We start from the raw sequence: 15639 nt of genomic DNA, 5'->3' as shown, positions 1-15639 counted from the left end.
AGGCCAAGTCCCTCGTTGCTCCTTACTTCTTTAATCTGAAAAATGAGATTAATTCTCTGAACCTTGTCTTGCTCACAACATTATTACGCATAGTAAATGAGATAATGATACTTTAGATACCAATTGTAAAATTAAATTTTACTGTAAAATTAAATGGTATAGTTGAAGTATTAAAAAATACATTAGGTCATTTATCAGAGACAATAATTTGTAGCAGGACTTTTCATAAGGAGGGAGAGATCATTGAGGCAGGAGTGACCAGGAAATCCTTCATGAAGCAAGCATGTTCTGAGACAGAGACTGAAGGGCTGGGAGACAGAAGGAGGGCAAGCGCTCAGCTAGAGGTGATGGCGGGAGCGAGAGACTGTGCAGAGCTGTTAGGGGAGGATGGCAGGTGTTTCACACATCACTCTTGGGTAGGACTTAATCTGGCAAAGCAGAAAGTTCATGACAAAATTGTTGAAACCACTGAGAGTCGTGCCAAGATCTGCAACCTTATGATTATAAGCCAAGGATAGCCATTGAAGGTTGTTAAATGGCGGGTTGCTGGGATTGATGCCATGTTTTTGTTTTTAAAGATTTATTTATTTATACAAGCACTGGATACAGTCAGAAGCACAGGAGGGTGAGAGAATTCACCAGAGCCAGAGCGGGGAGCAGAACAGGCAGACTGACAAAGAACATTGCTGAGGGGAGCAGCGGGCGGCAGGAGAGGTCTGCACTCCATATAGGACCCTCGCCGGTGGCCGGGCATCGAACCAGCGCCGCAAAAGCTGCAGGCAGCTTTGCAACCCAGAGCTCAACCACTGCGCCACCAGGGAGGCCCAACGCCATGGTTTTTTTAAAAAGACAAAACATTCTATGGAATGAACTATGGGGAGAGAGACTCTGAGTGACTCATTCAGAAAACCTGATGTGAGACACCAGTGGCCTGAATTTGGGCCAGTAATCAACAGAAGGAAGTTCAAGGTCACCTAGTAACACGCTGGATTCTTGGAACTGGGAACACTTTGCAAATATGTTTTGAAAACAGACAAGTCTTTTATTGAATGAGTATTTATGAAGCATCTGATAACTAAGGGCTCAGTGTGAAGGGGCGATAGGGATGTGAAAATGGAGTTGACATAAATTGTTCACAGAACATAGTTAGTGGACGGAGAGCAAATATAATTTTTTTTAAACTTTGTTGAAGTATAGTATGCATTCAGAAAAGTGCACAAAACTTAAGTGTAGAGCTTGGTAAATTTTCACAAAGTAAACTCATTCATGCCGGTAGCACCCAGATTGAGAAACAGAGTTTCCAACACCTAGCAGCTGCCCTTGAACTCTCTCTGTCACTGTCTTCTCATAAGGACATCACTATCTCCACTCTCCTAACTCAACAACTTCATAGATCAGTTTTGCCAGGTTTTTTTTTTTGGTTTTTTTTTTTGTTTTTTTTTTTAGCTTCCTTTGAGTCTGCCATCTTCCACTCAGTAACATATGTGGGATTCATTCTATGTTGAGCACATAGCAAGTTTATTCATTCTCATTGTTTTGTACTTATCTGTAATCATCTTGTTTATTCTTGAAATTGCTGACGGGTATCTGCATTTTCTAGTTTTCAGCTTTACAGTTACTGATGCAACAAATGTTCTTATTCCCATACATGTCTTATGAATAGGCATATGTCACCTTTTTTTATTGGCATATACCTACAAATGTAACTGTGGGATCATTGGATATGGGTGTGTTCGACTTTGATAGATATTGCCAGGTGAGTCTCAAGGTTGTCGGCACCCCCACTCCCCCCAGCAGGATATGAGAACACCTGCTGTGATGTTCTGGAAGCACTTGGTGTTGTCTTTTTCATTTTAGCCATTCTGTAGATGGGGTAGTTATAGATGTGAATTTTCAGAATCTTAACACACAGTATCAAGTGGTCAGTACCAAGAAGGGTTAAAGAAAGATTGAGAAGTTTGCAGGAAGAGAGATTACAACAGTCGTGTGTTTGGGGCAGGAAGCAGGGCTCTGTAAGGTAAGGATAGTGATTGCACCTTCTCCACTCTACATTTTCATGGTTGTGCTTATAAATGAAAAAACAATTGTTCCTGTCTAGGCCAATGGCCTAGACAACAAAACAAATATCTTTTCTCACCAGCTGTTTCCCCATTTTCCTTCCAGGCAACTAGTGTGGCCACAGGAGGTATCTGCAGAATTTTAGCCTGTAGAGAGGGAAAGAGAGTACCCCAGGCAGTGGGCAGTGTTTTAGCAGAAATGCAGTCGAGTGTCTGGGCACCTGCACTCTCATCAGTGAGCAGAGGCAGAAGGAATTGTCTCGTGCTTTGGGAGTGGAAGACACTTTCTCCCAAGTTCTTTGGAGCAGGTTACAGAGTTCACCTCACTTCCAGCTTGGGCTTGCATTTAAGCTGGATGTGGGATGAGAATAGCCTTTTTTGCCAATAATCACCTCTTATCAGGGAAAATTCATTTATCAGTGAGTCATATATCAGGTATATCAAAAATATCTACATGTTCTTAAAAATAAGAGTGGGGAAACCTTGCATTACCTGTAGACATTTAGTGTCTCACAATTTATCTATTAGCTGAATACTTGCTGGGGGGGGGGGGAGAAATGCCCCTACATTGTTAGCTTTTATCTTGACAGATGGTACTTGGCTAGACGTTTTTCAATAGTGTGCAAGGCAGATGCAGAATCAGTTTCAAGGTTGGTGTGGATATTGATCATGGCTTAGAGCAATTCTTCTTTGCTCTGTCAGCACCAAAGAAAATATACCTTAAATTATTGAGTTAGTTTGGTCTGTGCCCATAAAAAGAAGAGCCTTTTTATGTTGAAACTTAGCCATCTCCGGGTCTTGGTCAAGAAGTTTGTGGGGGTGGGCAGCAGAATGGGGGATTGTTGTGGGGGGGTGCCTGTGAAGGGGGGTGTTTACCAAAGGACATCTGGGCCTCCTGTTGGGTGACCTTTCAAGCAGTGTCAAGATGTCACTTCAGTAAGCTTTGGTTTCCTTCTTGAAAAACATGTCAAGCAGCAGCTTGGTGCTATGAAAAGAGTGTATGATTGAAAGTCTGACGCAGGCCCTAAAGCCAACTCTGCCCATGACATTAATCATAGTCATCATGGATTGGACCCCTGCTGTGTCAAGGTGCCATGCCAGGTACATCTGCAAAACTACATACATATGTTTGTGTTTATGTAACTTAATTGTATAATACATACGCTCAGTCCTCACTTAAGGTCGGTGGTCTGTCCATGGAAACCACATTCTTGAATAACATCCTTTCATTCATTGTCCACTGAAATTCATGTTTTTCTCACCAACAGTATAATAAAGCAACTTTGAATACAGTGACAGTACTTGAAGTTCAGCTTCATGTGTGTAAAAATATATAGTATAGACTATATATGTATACAAATATGTAAATGTATTAATATAAATATAAATGTTATATTATTGTATTATATTATTGTATTAATATAAATATATAAATATGTAAACAGGAAGAAGCTGAAGCACAGATAAAGAATAAGTAAAAAGTCATACTGCCATGGAGATGACAGTATTTAAATCTAGACAATTTTGCATTTTACTGTATCAAGGATAACTTCAAATGTATACAAAGGTAAATAGTATGGAATAGTGAAGTCCCAGGTACCCATCACTCAGTTTCACCAATTATCAGTTCATTGTCAGTCTTGATTCATTGATTCTTCCACCTACATTTCTTCATCCAATGATTTTTTTTTTTAAATCCCAGGTCCATCCATGTTGTCCCAAGTGGGAAGATTTTGTCCTTTTTATAGCTGAGTAGTACCTCATCATATCTCTGAATTGATGAATAAATTATGCTTAAGTTTCTCAAACTGGGAAAAAATAAATATGACTAGATATTTTACAAGAAGGAATGTCACTGTATAATTTTAAAGGCTTTTTTTTTTTTTTTTTTGGGACCCTTGCCAGTGGCCGGGGACCAAACTGGCACTGCAGAGGCTGCGGGCAGCCTCACAACCCAGTGCTCAACCACTGCATTACCAGGGGAGGCCCTGTCACTGTATAATTTTAAAGTATGAAAATTAAGTTTAGAAATAAATAGGTCAAGATGGTATAATTAAAAAATAAATACATAAAGATTAAAAATCATAACCATGTCACCAAAAGAAAGTAGCCCAAGAGAGGTAGTTTGAGAATCATTTCAAATCTATTCTATTGTGCATGAAGTCATTAGTATAATTATGGGGAAAATTCTAGCTTAAATAATTCATTCTCATCATTGAGTAATGACACTATCAATGAAAGACATTTTTATTAAAAGTAAATGAAAGTACTCACATAAAAAAGGTATAAAAATGAATGTGTCTGAAGATTTAAAAACTCATCAACATAATCACCTATTTGGTCTAAAGATAATTAGATCATTTCCCACCTCAGTAAAACCAACACAAGATTAATAGATTTTCTTGTTGCTCTCTTTTGTTCCATAACTTTTAATGTGCTACATATTCTACCTTAATGTAGTCTAAAAAAAGAAGATACCTATGTTTTTAATGAATGCACCATACAGACATTCCTTATGAACTGAACTAAGATTTCCTTACCAAGTCCCCAGCTGTGCTGACAAGCCCTGCCTCTTCCTGTCTGTGATGGAGTGTCCCCTTCAAGGGCCCTAGTCATGCTGAGGTTTTTGTGAGGCCCCCAAAAGCACCCACATCACTGTGGTATCTCTCAGAGCACAGAAATACACTGCTGAGTCCCCCAGCTGCAAGGCTGTGATGGTGAGGTTGATGGAATTGGCAGCTTTCTGGAAGGTCAGAGAATACCGATCCTTCGTTTTCCCTTGCTCATTATAAGCCTCTTGATAAATAAGGAAAATCATTTTCCCATCTGGTGTTTGTTTGTACCAGAATAAATAATAATTATAACTATTAACTTCATAGTCACAGCTCAAGGTTGCTACCTCCTTCTCCACCACAGAAATTGGAGACTGGGCTTGAGTTACTTTCTGGGTCATGCTGGATCCTGCAAGAAAGAGAAAAGAAAGACCGATCTCTTATTTGTACCCATGACGCATAAAGTGGCTGAGGACCCAGGACTCCCGTTACATTGTCCCTTAACCCTCCTTATTTTTAAGTCTGATCAAACAGTGGAGACCTGCTCTTCCCCACAACCTTGGGAACCAGGAGGAGCTTCCGTCCTGAGTTTGGCCCTCCTTACCAAGACAGACAGCAGCTAAGGCTGCCCTCAGCATGTTGGTGATCAGCATGTTGGTTGTTCTTCCTTGAATCAAGTGTCCTCTGTTCTATCTCAACTCCAGATCTCAATTCTCTACCCTGTGCTCAAGAGGTACAGGCAAAATCACTGGGCCGTGTGAGGCTTCTACCCCCATACAGGAAACAGAGTTAGCAGATATAGGACAAGTCTACCTGGCTCGTATCACGTGCTTCCTGTCAGGTGGGAAATGCTAGGTTCTGAGCACTTGTTTTATCTAATTATAACTCATCAGACTGGGAATAAAGGGTGTTAAAATTAAATCATGTTCAATTAATTCTTCTGTGATGGGAAATGTAAGTTTTTTTATACAACACAATTTATCATGACTGCACTGAGTTATGCAACTTTTGGTTTTTCATATACCTCTTTCTCTCCCAAGAGAACTAAGAGGAAAGTAACCATGGAGTTTTGACTCTCTAAAATGGACGCAAAATTTTTAGTCTCAGTCTTTGTTTCTGCCTTGCTAGTCATGGAATCCAATAAAATAATCCAATAGACGTTGCATGAGAAATATTTTGTTTTTAATGATTTCACATCTCGCCTCCAGATTCACCAAGTCTGTCAAGTGTGTGTACCGTGATAAGTAAGAGTAGGGAAAAACATACATGCATCATATATATGTGTACATATATTTTGTGTGTATGTGTGTGTATAAAAATCCAGAAATTTCTATTCTGTGCTTAAGTATAGGAATTACTGTCATAGCTCAATATGTGTATTTCCGAAAATGTTCCTGCTTTGTCAAACCATACACATTAATTATGGTGGAAATTGGAATACAAAGAACCTTAAAAAACACACAAATTTGTAACCAAAGCATTTTTTTAAAGCAATAGAAATCCTAGTAAAAACACCAGCAAAGGTCAATCTCCATTGGCCTTTGTCTCTTCCATCTAGTCACTAAACTCTGCACTCTTAAATCCTGCGCCCTCTGTTCCACCTCTCTAGCAGATCCATGAGAACATGTATCTACAATAGACCAGCCTCACCAAAGTTTTAAATGCTGTTGTTCTTCAATATTTTCAACACTAGTAGTGGGGATAAAGCCAAGTCACGTTTTCTTCACTCTTAGCTTCACCACATAGGTTTACCTCAAAAGCCCTAGAAATTCTTGAAACTACGAAAACTAACTCTGCTTAAACTAAAGTACAGATGAGGCTTTTTTACGTATATAGCGAATGTGCTTAGAAAAACAGAGACTCAATAAAACTTCCACATCCTATAGACCTCATATGTGTATTTATTGTGTAAAAAAGATTTTATTTCAATTAAGAGATATATACTATAGCACTTCTCTCATTGAGCCACCCAAGAGCTGGGAGGGCTCTGAGGAGGCTGTGGCCTGGAACACTGGCGAGGGGAAAGAGCACCCTTCCCTGAGAGAGCTCTTCTCAGCCCACCTGCACCCTCTGGGTTTGTGCACAGTTTCCCCCACAGCCTCCCACACCGTGTCACTCAGAGCACAGAAGTACACAGCCGAGTCAGACACTTGCACCAAGAATTTCTTCAGGTGGAAGGTTTTGTTATTCTTGTCATGAAAGGCCTGGAAACCACTGCTGTACACCGTTGGGCTTTCTGTTGAGCTTTTTAGGAGGAATTCAAGTCCTTTGTTTGGACGCTGGACATACCAGAAAAGGAACGGTGAAAGGCCGGTCTGGTAGTTGCAGTTCAGGGTCAGAGCTGTGCCCTCGAAGAAGGTGACTGGGTCGGCTGTCTGGATCACTGAGTCTCCACTGGTCCTTCCTAAAAATAAAGGTAAAGGCTTTATTATATTGGCAGAGGTTTTATTATATTGTGAGAGGGATAGAGTCTGGTATGGCAGAGATTACAGGTTACCCCAAACCAAGGAATAGAACATTTGGAGTTTTGAATAAATGCTACTCACCTAACATCAGCAGGATTATCAATCTTGAGCAGGAAGCAGAAAGCATGGCTGGCAGAAAGGTAGCAACAGGTTTTGTTTAGGAATGTACCCAAGTTGAGAGGGTCGTTTCCCTAGTTCCTGATGCTTTGATGGAATCTTCTAGAACGTCTTGGTTAATATGTTAAGCAAGACAAACTGCCCTGCAAGAGCACACAGCAGGCTGTAAAAAGGAGATGAATTTGTGTCAAATCGCCACCTGCAGGGAACAGCGCCCTCTTGTGGTTTCCCTTCTGTCCTTGTAGTCTGCTTTACATCTCTGAATTTGGTGTTGACCCAGGAATGGAGTTTAAGTTGTGGACATAGAAGCGAAATGGGTGTCTGGGACTGAGCAGTAGGGATCCAGGAAGGAAGCACCACACACTTTTCTGTAGACCGGACTGTGGTACCTGAGGCTGAGTCGGTGGCAGGCCTCTTTATGCTGCAGATTAGGAATCCAGCAAGGCTCCCCAGTCTCAGCACCTGTCTGTTCACACCACGTCGTGAGCTGGTTTTAGGCATCTTAAGGTATACTGAGTGTCAAAAATCATGATCTCAGATGTCTTCTGGACAAATTCCCTCACTGGTCCCCTGAGTCAGAGGATGAGCCCCTCTGCTCTCTCTTCTCTCCCCTACCTTTGACTAGGTGATCTCTAGTCCTTCTTCAAGAACCAATATACACACGGCCTCCTTGTGAGAGCGCTCACTCGGCTCTTTGTATGACCTTGTCTGCATGAAAGTGTGTGTAGCGTGATCACATAGCATTATATTAGAATCACGGGCATCCTATTTTTCAAACAAGGCCTCATGATCCTGAGATCAGAAACTTATCCTTATTAGTCTCTGTAGTCAATATCTCAAAATATAGAGAACTTTAACTCTCATAGTAGTTGTTCAAAAAATATATGAAGAATGAATAAGTGAATAAGTGAGTCTGCCTGGTACATACAAGTATCTTTTTATGAAAGTGGGGGAAGGAGGGGAGATAAAAGCATATTGTGGAACAAAACTGGACACATAGCAAGATCCTAATTTATGCAGTTTTGTAGACCTTATTAAAACATTTTTCTTCATTCTAGGAGCTAATGGGATTCAGTGATTGACACAGCCAAATTTGCACCGCGACTATCATATAACGGACTAGCTGAGGAGCAATGGGCTGGGTCAAGCATGTTGGGAGCCATGGAGCAAAGCGTTAAGGTGAATTTTTAATTAGGCTGGTGGAGGTGAATTGGGCTGTGAGGTGTGACAGCTTCCAGAAGACTTTTAAGAGGTAAACTCAATATAACTGAGGTAGATTGGACATGATACTTCAAAAATGAATATAAATTTAAAAATATATGTGAGTCTTAATAAATCCTCAACAGAAGAATGGCAGAAATAGCTAGTTGCAACCGTTAGAATATCCATGTGCTCCTATTTCTTACCAATGGAGCTCCAATTTCATGTGGGTGATAACATGCTCAAATAAAAAGCATTCTTGATATCCTGTTTCCCTCGCAGATGGACAAACATTCTGGAGAATGAGATATAAGCTGTAGGGTGGAATTTCTGGAAATGATTGACTCAGCCAGCATGTACCTGTTTGCCCTTTAACTTTCTCTTTCTTTCTGCTTGGGAGGTATATAAAGCAAATGAATCTCAGCATTTTTTTGAAGGTATAAAAATAAGTGACACCTTAAGGAAGAGAGGCAGTACGTGGGGAAAATCCTCTTTCCCTCATAACGTGATGAGACCTGCACATGTCAGCCCTGCCTTGTACGTGATACAGCTTCTTTCTGTGAGAGAAATACACTCTGCCTTGTTAAAAAACATAATTTGAGTTTCCTGTAACATGAAAATAAGCCAGTCTTTAACTAACTAACAGAAATTATATTCACTAAAAATATAAATTCATGGCATCATCAGAGACTGATTGAGTAAACTGAGATAGAGCCTAATAATCCAGAGCTTCAAAGGAGCTCTAGGTGATGATGCAGGGGGTGTCAGCATGTGGGAACCACCCCCTGCTGAACCTTTCCCTGCCCCACCCCCACCTTCCTCACCAAACACCCACAAGAATACAAATGCCCTAGTTTTCTCTACAAACACAGGTTCAGTCATATCAAAATGGTATTAATAAAATTATATTGGTGTTTATTTTCTTGCACGACATCATCCAAGAATAAATGGGTGGAAAACTGTTACATATTTGGCAATAGAAGTGTCCTCTTTCACAAAACAACATTTCAGGATCTAGCAGTGAACAACATATATACGTCTCTCATGTGAGTGAAGAAAATATTATGACTTCCTTTTAAGTTTACATTTCAATCATGGAGAAACTGAGGCTTGGAAATGACACGCCAAGTCAATGACAGAGTCAGATTCAGATCTGTCTCTAATGAGCCAAGGCTTTAAATCTTTGTCTCCAGTGTAACAGAGTCTCTGCTCCTCGGCTACCAGTGAGAAGTTTGGTGGAAGGAATCCTAAGACCCTTTCTCATTCTACTGCCTCGTGACTATATGGTTTCCGGCACCAGAATCAGCGGAAGGCATAGATCATCTCATGCATCTCAGGCCCAGCTTCCCTTTGAGGGGCGACACAAGCTACACGTGAGCTCTTCCAATATTGGGATGTCCTTTCTCATCTTCCTCTAGTGTCTTATTTACTTTCCTGATAAAATTAGAGCGAGAAGGATCTTTGGGCTCATCAGTCCCAGCCCTGCAGTTCAAGAGAGGAGAGGGAAGGCGCTGTCCCGATAGTGGGGCCTGGCGGCCAGAGCTGGGAGAACTGGGCCTGGCTTGGCCGTGTCCTGTTCCGCCTCTCTGCCCTGTCCAAGGTAGAGCAGGGAGAAATATCGGGGTGAAGCTGGAGACACGGAGGTGAAAGAATTCACCAGAGGCAGAGTGGAGAACAGAAAAGGAGGATTTTTTTGGGATACGCGGCTGCGGGAAGCAGCAGGCGAGATGAGGGAAGTCTGCATGAAGGAGGAGCTGAGGCTCTACACTGTTTCACAGCTTTCTAATTAGGGCACCAGTTGGCACCTGTTATCTGCTGGGATAGCTGGCCTCAGGGGCTAGCCTTTGACACAGAGACATCTTCTGGCCTCTGCTTCTGCATGCCTGGAGCTGGGCTCCTTTTCCTGGTCATGGAGATCTGTCTCAAGGCCATGCCCCCAGGCAGCCTTATCCATTCCCTTATCCATTCAAGCCTCCCAAACCTGCCCACTGGGCCAGAACTGGGGGCTTAGTTTTTAACCTCAGTCAATGGTACCCCTACAAAAAGTACTTCCACAAAATTCACAAATTGGAGAGGCTCTCCCTTTCTTGCTGCCAGGCGCCGTGGATGCTCCCTCATGGGAAGACATAACCACCAACCCAGCCCACGGAGGGGGCCGCTAAAAGGCAGCTCTGGTGGTTTGTGTCGTGGCTGCAGGTGCCTGGGGAGCACTGTGCGTCCACAGCGCAGAAGTAAGCAGCAGAGTCTGCAGCCCGGGCGGCCGGGATGAGCAGGGAACTGCTTTTTTTGGCGGTGTCAAGCGTGACTTGAAGTCTCCCGTCTTCTTCCTTTTTCTTATTTGAAAATATTGAAATTAGGTGGGTAAGGCCTCTCCCTGAATCTTGCCTGTACCACTGCAAGTTGGTTATAGTCACTTCATAACTGCAGTTCACAGTGGCATTTTCACCTTCCTGGATGCTCAGGGTCTGGAGACTCTGTTGTCCTTTTTGGCTGCTCACCCCTAGGCAGAAACACAAGGATTTTGAGTCAGTCATTGCACTTTGACTCTCCTTCCATACTATTCCTGTACATTTCCAAATTAACAGCAAGACCTAGCCCTTTAGTCCTGTGGACTCTGAACCATGATCTTCCTGTTCCCATCACCAACAGCCCCAACTCACTGGCCAGATGAAGCCACAGAATCACCAAAGACACTCCCGGGAGTTTCTTCATTCTTCTTCCTTATGGGGATCACAAAAGACTCTGGGCTGGAGCCTGAGATGCAACCTGGCTCCTCTGTCTAAAGAGCTGCTTTCTTTACTGGGTGCATTTCTCCAATCCCCCTTGATCCTAGAAAGTCTCTATTCTCCCCAAGCCAATAAGAGGCAAACTCAGGCCTTTGCTTTAATACACAGGCTAGTGTGAGGGGACACACTGCCCCCTTGTGGCGCCACATCATCCTGTCACTGGAAAGGGCTCTGCAAAGGTGAAGACATGACAAAGCTGCTCCATTCTCTGCATTTATTGAACTACAGTTGCAACCTAGAGATGGAAAAATTTAATTCAGGTACGAAGTTAATTTAAAAAGAATGTTGGTGCCCAGTATCAGTAGAATGCCTATTGATTCTATATTGATATATCTATATCTATGTAACAGGGTGGTCCCCAGGAAAGGGGGAGTTTCCCTACCCCGCCCAAGGGAGGGTGGAGCTGAGCAGGAAGAGGAAAAGCTGCAGAAGAGACTGAGGAAGGAAGCAGGATGGAGCCAGGAGACCTGGAGGAGGCGCGTGGAGCCTAGAGACATATGAAGAAACTGCACTTGTCTTTTGGTCGTGGACGGGGTGACACAGATGTGGGTGAGACCCGTGGGGAGGTGACCATGGCAGCTTTTATCTTGATGTTGATTTTGCTCTTTTCCTTCCGGGCTTGTCCGGTTGTTTGTGACCCTTTTCTGTGGGTCCCCACTGGAAGATGCTTTAGACTTGTAGCAGGCTTTGGGGCCTTGTTCTGGGCCAATCCCATTTGGATGGACTTTTACCCACGAGGGGACGGGTAACTCTGGATGCTTCATTTAGAAACTAAACTCTTTGCCTTACCTGTATTGTTTCCTAGTTTTATTAAAGTTCCTTCCCATTAAAGTCTCCTATGTTTTGTGTTGATGCGGCGAATGGCAAAACCCATTTAGAATAGGCAGGTTTGCGGGGTTTGGGCTGCCCCTCTCCCTGTCCTATAACATCTATGATATGTATTGATATATATATATATATATATATATATATATATATATATATAAGCTCCATTGATTTAGCTATGATCTTCATTTTCTTCCATATTTGCCTAATACTGGCATGAGATTATATTTGAGTTTGGTTTCTTATTTTTGAGCAACAGAAACTGACTCTGGTTGAATTAGTAGAAAAGGAACAAGTTGACTAATCCTGGGTTTGCCTGAGAATCTCCAGTAAAATCAGAGACCTGGACTCTGAGCTTGTGAGCCAGGAACAATTCAGAAAATCAGTCTCCAGAACTGCTCCTCAGAATACAGCACTGGATTCCCTTTTGCGCTCCAAATACTACAGGTTGTGCCTTAGAAGCTAGTAGGAGAGGACACTGTATGCAGCTCCAACTCCACTGTTCCTGCTGCCTGGAAACTACAATCTTGCAGTTAATAACCATGATTCTTTTTATTTATTTTTTTTAATAAGTAACTCCTGAGTCAAGGTTTAAGCAGGACGCATCTGGTTGATAGAATCTAAATATCGTATACAACCCTCTCTGCAAAGCAGGGTGGATGTATGAGTATATTAGTTTGCTAGGGCTGCCCAAACAAAATACTATTGGCCGGTGGCTTAAACAACAAAAATTTATTTTCTCACAAAATCAGAATCTGATACTCCAAGACGGAAGTCTCAGCAGTCCCTCTCTGTGGCTTACAGATGGCTGCCTTCTTGCTGTGTCCGCACAGGGTCATCCCTTACGCATGTGGAGACATATCCTAATCGCCTCTTCTTTAAAACACTGGTCTTTGGATTAAGGGTCACCAAAGACTCCATGTTCATTGAGTCACCTCTTTAAAGACCCTGTCTCCAAATATAGTCCTAGTATTCACCTGACAACAATGAGTACCTGATATTTTCAATTTCCATGGCAAGAGGCAGAGGGGTACAAGAGGAGAACGAGCTTTGCAATCAGGCCACTGAGGTCAAATTCAGCTCTCTCTATCCGGGGCTGTTTATGTCCTGGGTGCCTAGACTCTCTTGACTCTAAAGTTTCAGTGATGAGCAATAATAACACTACCTCTTTAGAATTGCCAAAATTTATCAATAACAATAAATGCTACTTAGAGCAGAGCCTGACATTTTTGTTTATGACTCAAAAGTGGTTACAAGAAGATGGCTTCTGATGCTGAACAAACAGGAAGAAAAACAAAAATCCCTTAGGTTGAGTTTTCAAAAATTAAATTTTAAATATTCCTGTGCAAATGGGGCTGGGGGGGGGGTGGGGCAATGGGGAGGGGAAGGAAGGAAGGTATGGAAGCAGAAGGGAAGGGATTGTTGCCCAGAGCAATGTATCCATTAGGGAGTGCCAGGAGATGATTCTAGGAGACCATTTGGGTTGGATGACTTTCAAAATAAGTCAACAACACTTTAGTTTTTATCATTAATTTGTATCTTAGCTGTTCGAACATGTTCACAGTGATAACCCACAGTGATTCATAGTTTTGATTTGCATTTTCTTCATGGGTAATTATGTTAAAAATAATTTCATTTGCTTCTTTTCCATCCATATTTCCTCTCTGGTGAAACGTCCATTCTTTTTCCAATTAGATTGTTTGGTTTTGTTTTTTGTTTTTTTTTTGTTTTGTAAACCTTTTTTTTTAAAGATTTATTTATTTATTTATACAAGCACTGGGTACAGTCAGAAGCGCGGGAGGGTGAGAGGATTCACCAGAGCCAAAATGGGGAACAGAACAGCCAGACTGAGGAAATACACTGCTGAGGGGAGCAGCGGGCGTGACAGGAGATGTCTGCACGCCATGTGGGAACCTCACCCTGAGGCCCAGGATCGAACCAGTGCTACAGAGGCTGCGGGCAACTTTGCAGCCCAGCACTCAACTGCTGAGCCACCAGGGGAGGCCCAGTTTGTTTGGTTTTGTTTGTTTGTTTTTAGTAGATTGAAGAGTTTTATTATTTATTCCAGATATAAAGACCTTCGTTGGATATGTAATTTACAAATATTTTCTCTACATCGGAAAGTTGCCTTTTAATCCTCTCTTAAAGGAGTATCTGATAGTGCCAAAGATTTTAATTTTGATGAGGTAGAATTTTTATTACTTTTATAGATTGTGTTTTTGGTGTCGTGTCCAAGAACTTTTAACCTACCTCTAGGTCCCAAAGAATTTCTCCTAATTTTTTTTTAAGTTTTATGGTTGCACATTTTACATTAATAGTATGTCAAAAAAAGATTAAATTAGGGCCTCCTTGGTGGCGCAAGAGGTTAGGCACCGCACTATGAAGCAATCCGCAGCCTCTGCAGCACAAGTTCAATTCCCGGCCAGCCAGAGAGCAAGACACATGGTGCGGCAGACCTCTCCTGACTCGCCCTCTGCTCCCCTCAGCAGTGTATTTCAGTCAGTCTGCCTGTTCTGTTCCCCACTCTGTCTCTGGTGAATCCCCCCAACCCCCACCCCACATCTCTAGCCCGTACCCCACTCTAGTATGCATAAATAAATAAATCTTTAAAAAAAAAGATTAAATTAGACAGGGGCAGGTATAGGGGCTTTTTTGTTTTTAAGATGTTGAAAGTGTGTGTATATTTCAGGGAAAAGAGTCAGTTTGGATTAGCAAGGCTTATATAAAAGTTTAAGATTGGTAGATAATAATTTGGCAAAGGTCTTGAGGTAAGTTTTAATGAGAAAATTATTTTTTCCATTAAGCAAATAGGTTATCCTGATCAAGCAGCTATTTGGCCACATGAGAATACCGCTTGCTTAACTAAATTAACTTTCCTGAGTTTCCTGAAGAAGGCAGCGAAATCATGTTAATACAGAAGGGTCCTTACAAAAGGATCGCTAATTTTTACAGTTATTCTTACTTGAATTTATTTAACGTTCCTTTATTGAGTTTATCTTCTGGACTCAGAATAGTCTTAAAGGTTAGGTAAAACTGATTTGGAGCTACATTCTCACCACCACCGCCACCACCACACCACCACCCTTCTAGCAACTACACAATGTGTTTATTTTCCTGGTTCCTGTTACAGCATTTTAAAGTTCATCTTGTTCCTTTTCCTATTGGGTTAAGTGTTCAGAGAAGGATCACTGCCCATATTGGTCCTGGACCCTAGAAACATTTCACCTTTGCCAGCTGGCATGACAACTCCTCAGTTGATGGAACTGGGAGGACACTGCAGGAACAAGAGTCTTCTCTTCAGGTTCTGGAAGGTTTTCACATGTTTCTACAATGTTTGGTCAGCCTGTGGGATACACAATCACACCCCCAGCAAAACTCAGAGACAGCCCCACAGGTGTTTTCTTGGCAGTTTCCCAACTGCCCCAAGCAACTTCAGCAGCACCCCTTTACCAGCTTTCTACAAATGCTGGAAACTTGGTAGATATTTTCCTGCTGGCCAATCCTTTCCCCTGGCACCTCAACACACTTCTCCACCATCCCATAGGCTACAGCCACACCCTCCCCAAGGAGGTTTGAATCACAGGCTTAGTAGGCCAGGGAGGTACATATTACCATGTGTCATTTACTTGGAAATTCT

General features: G+C 42.1%; 1 gene segment (V, D, J or C); it reads right to left on the bottom strand.

Moving 5' to 3' along the window:
• Positions 1 to 10505: 10505 nt before the first annotated feature.
• LOC119238029 (T cell receptor alpha variable 17-like) lies at positions 10506 to 11103 on the bottom strand. The segment is given in 2 exon segments: positions 10506 to 10891; positions 11052 to 11103. Coding segments are annotated over 2 exon segments (438 nt in total).
• Positions 11104 to 15639: the final 4536 nt, after the last annotated feature.

This window comes from Talpa occidentalis, unplaced genomic scaffold, assembly GCF_014898055.3.
Source record: "Talpa occidentalis isolate TD23 unplaced genomic scaffold, MPIMG_talOcc4v2.1 talOcc4.11, whole genome shotgun sequence".
NCBI lineage: Eukaryota > Metazoa > Chordata > Mammalia > Eulipotyphla > Talpidae > Talpa > Talpa occidentalis.
The sequence above is the reverse complement of the archived record's forward strand: the minus strand, read 5'-3'. Positions and strand labels throughout refer to the sequence as shown.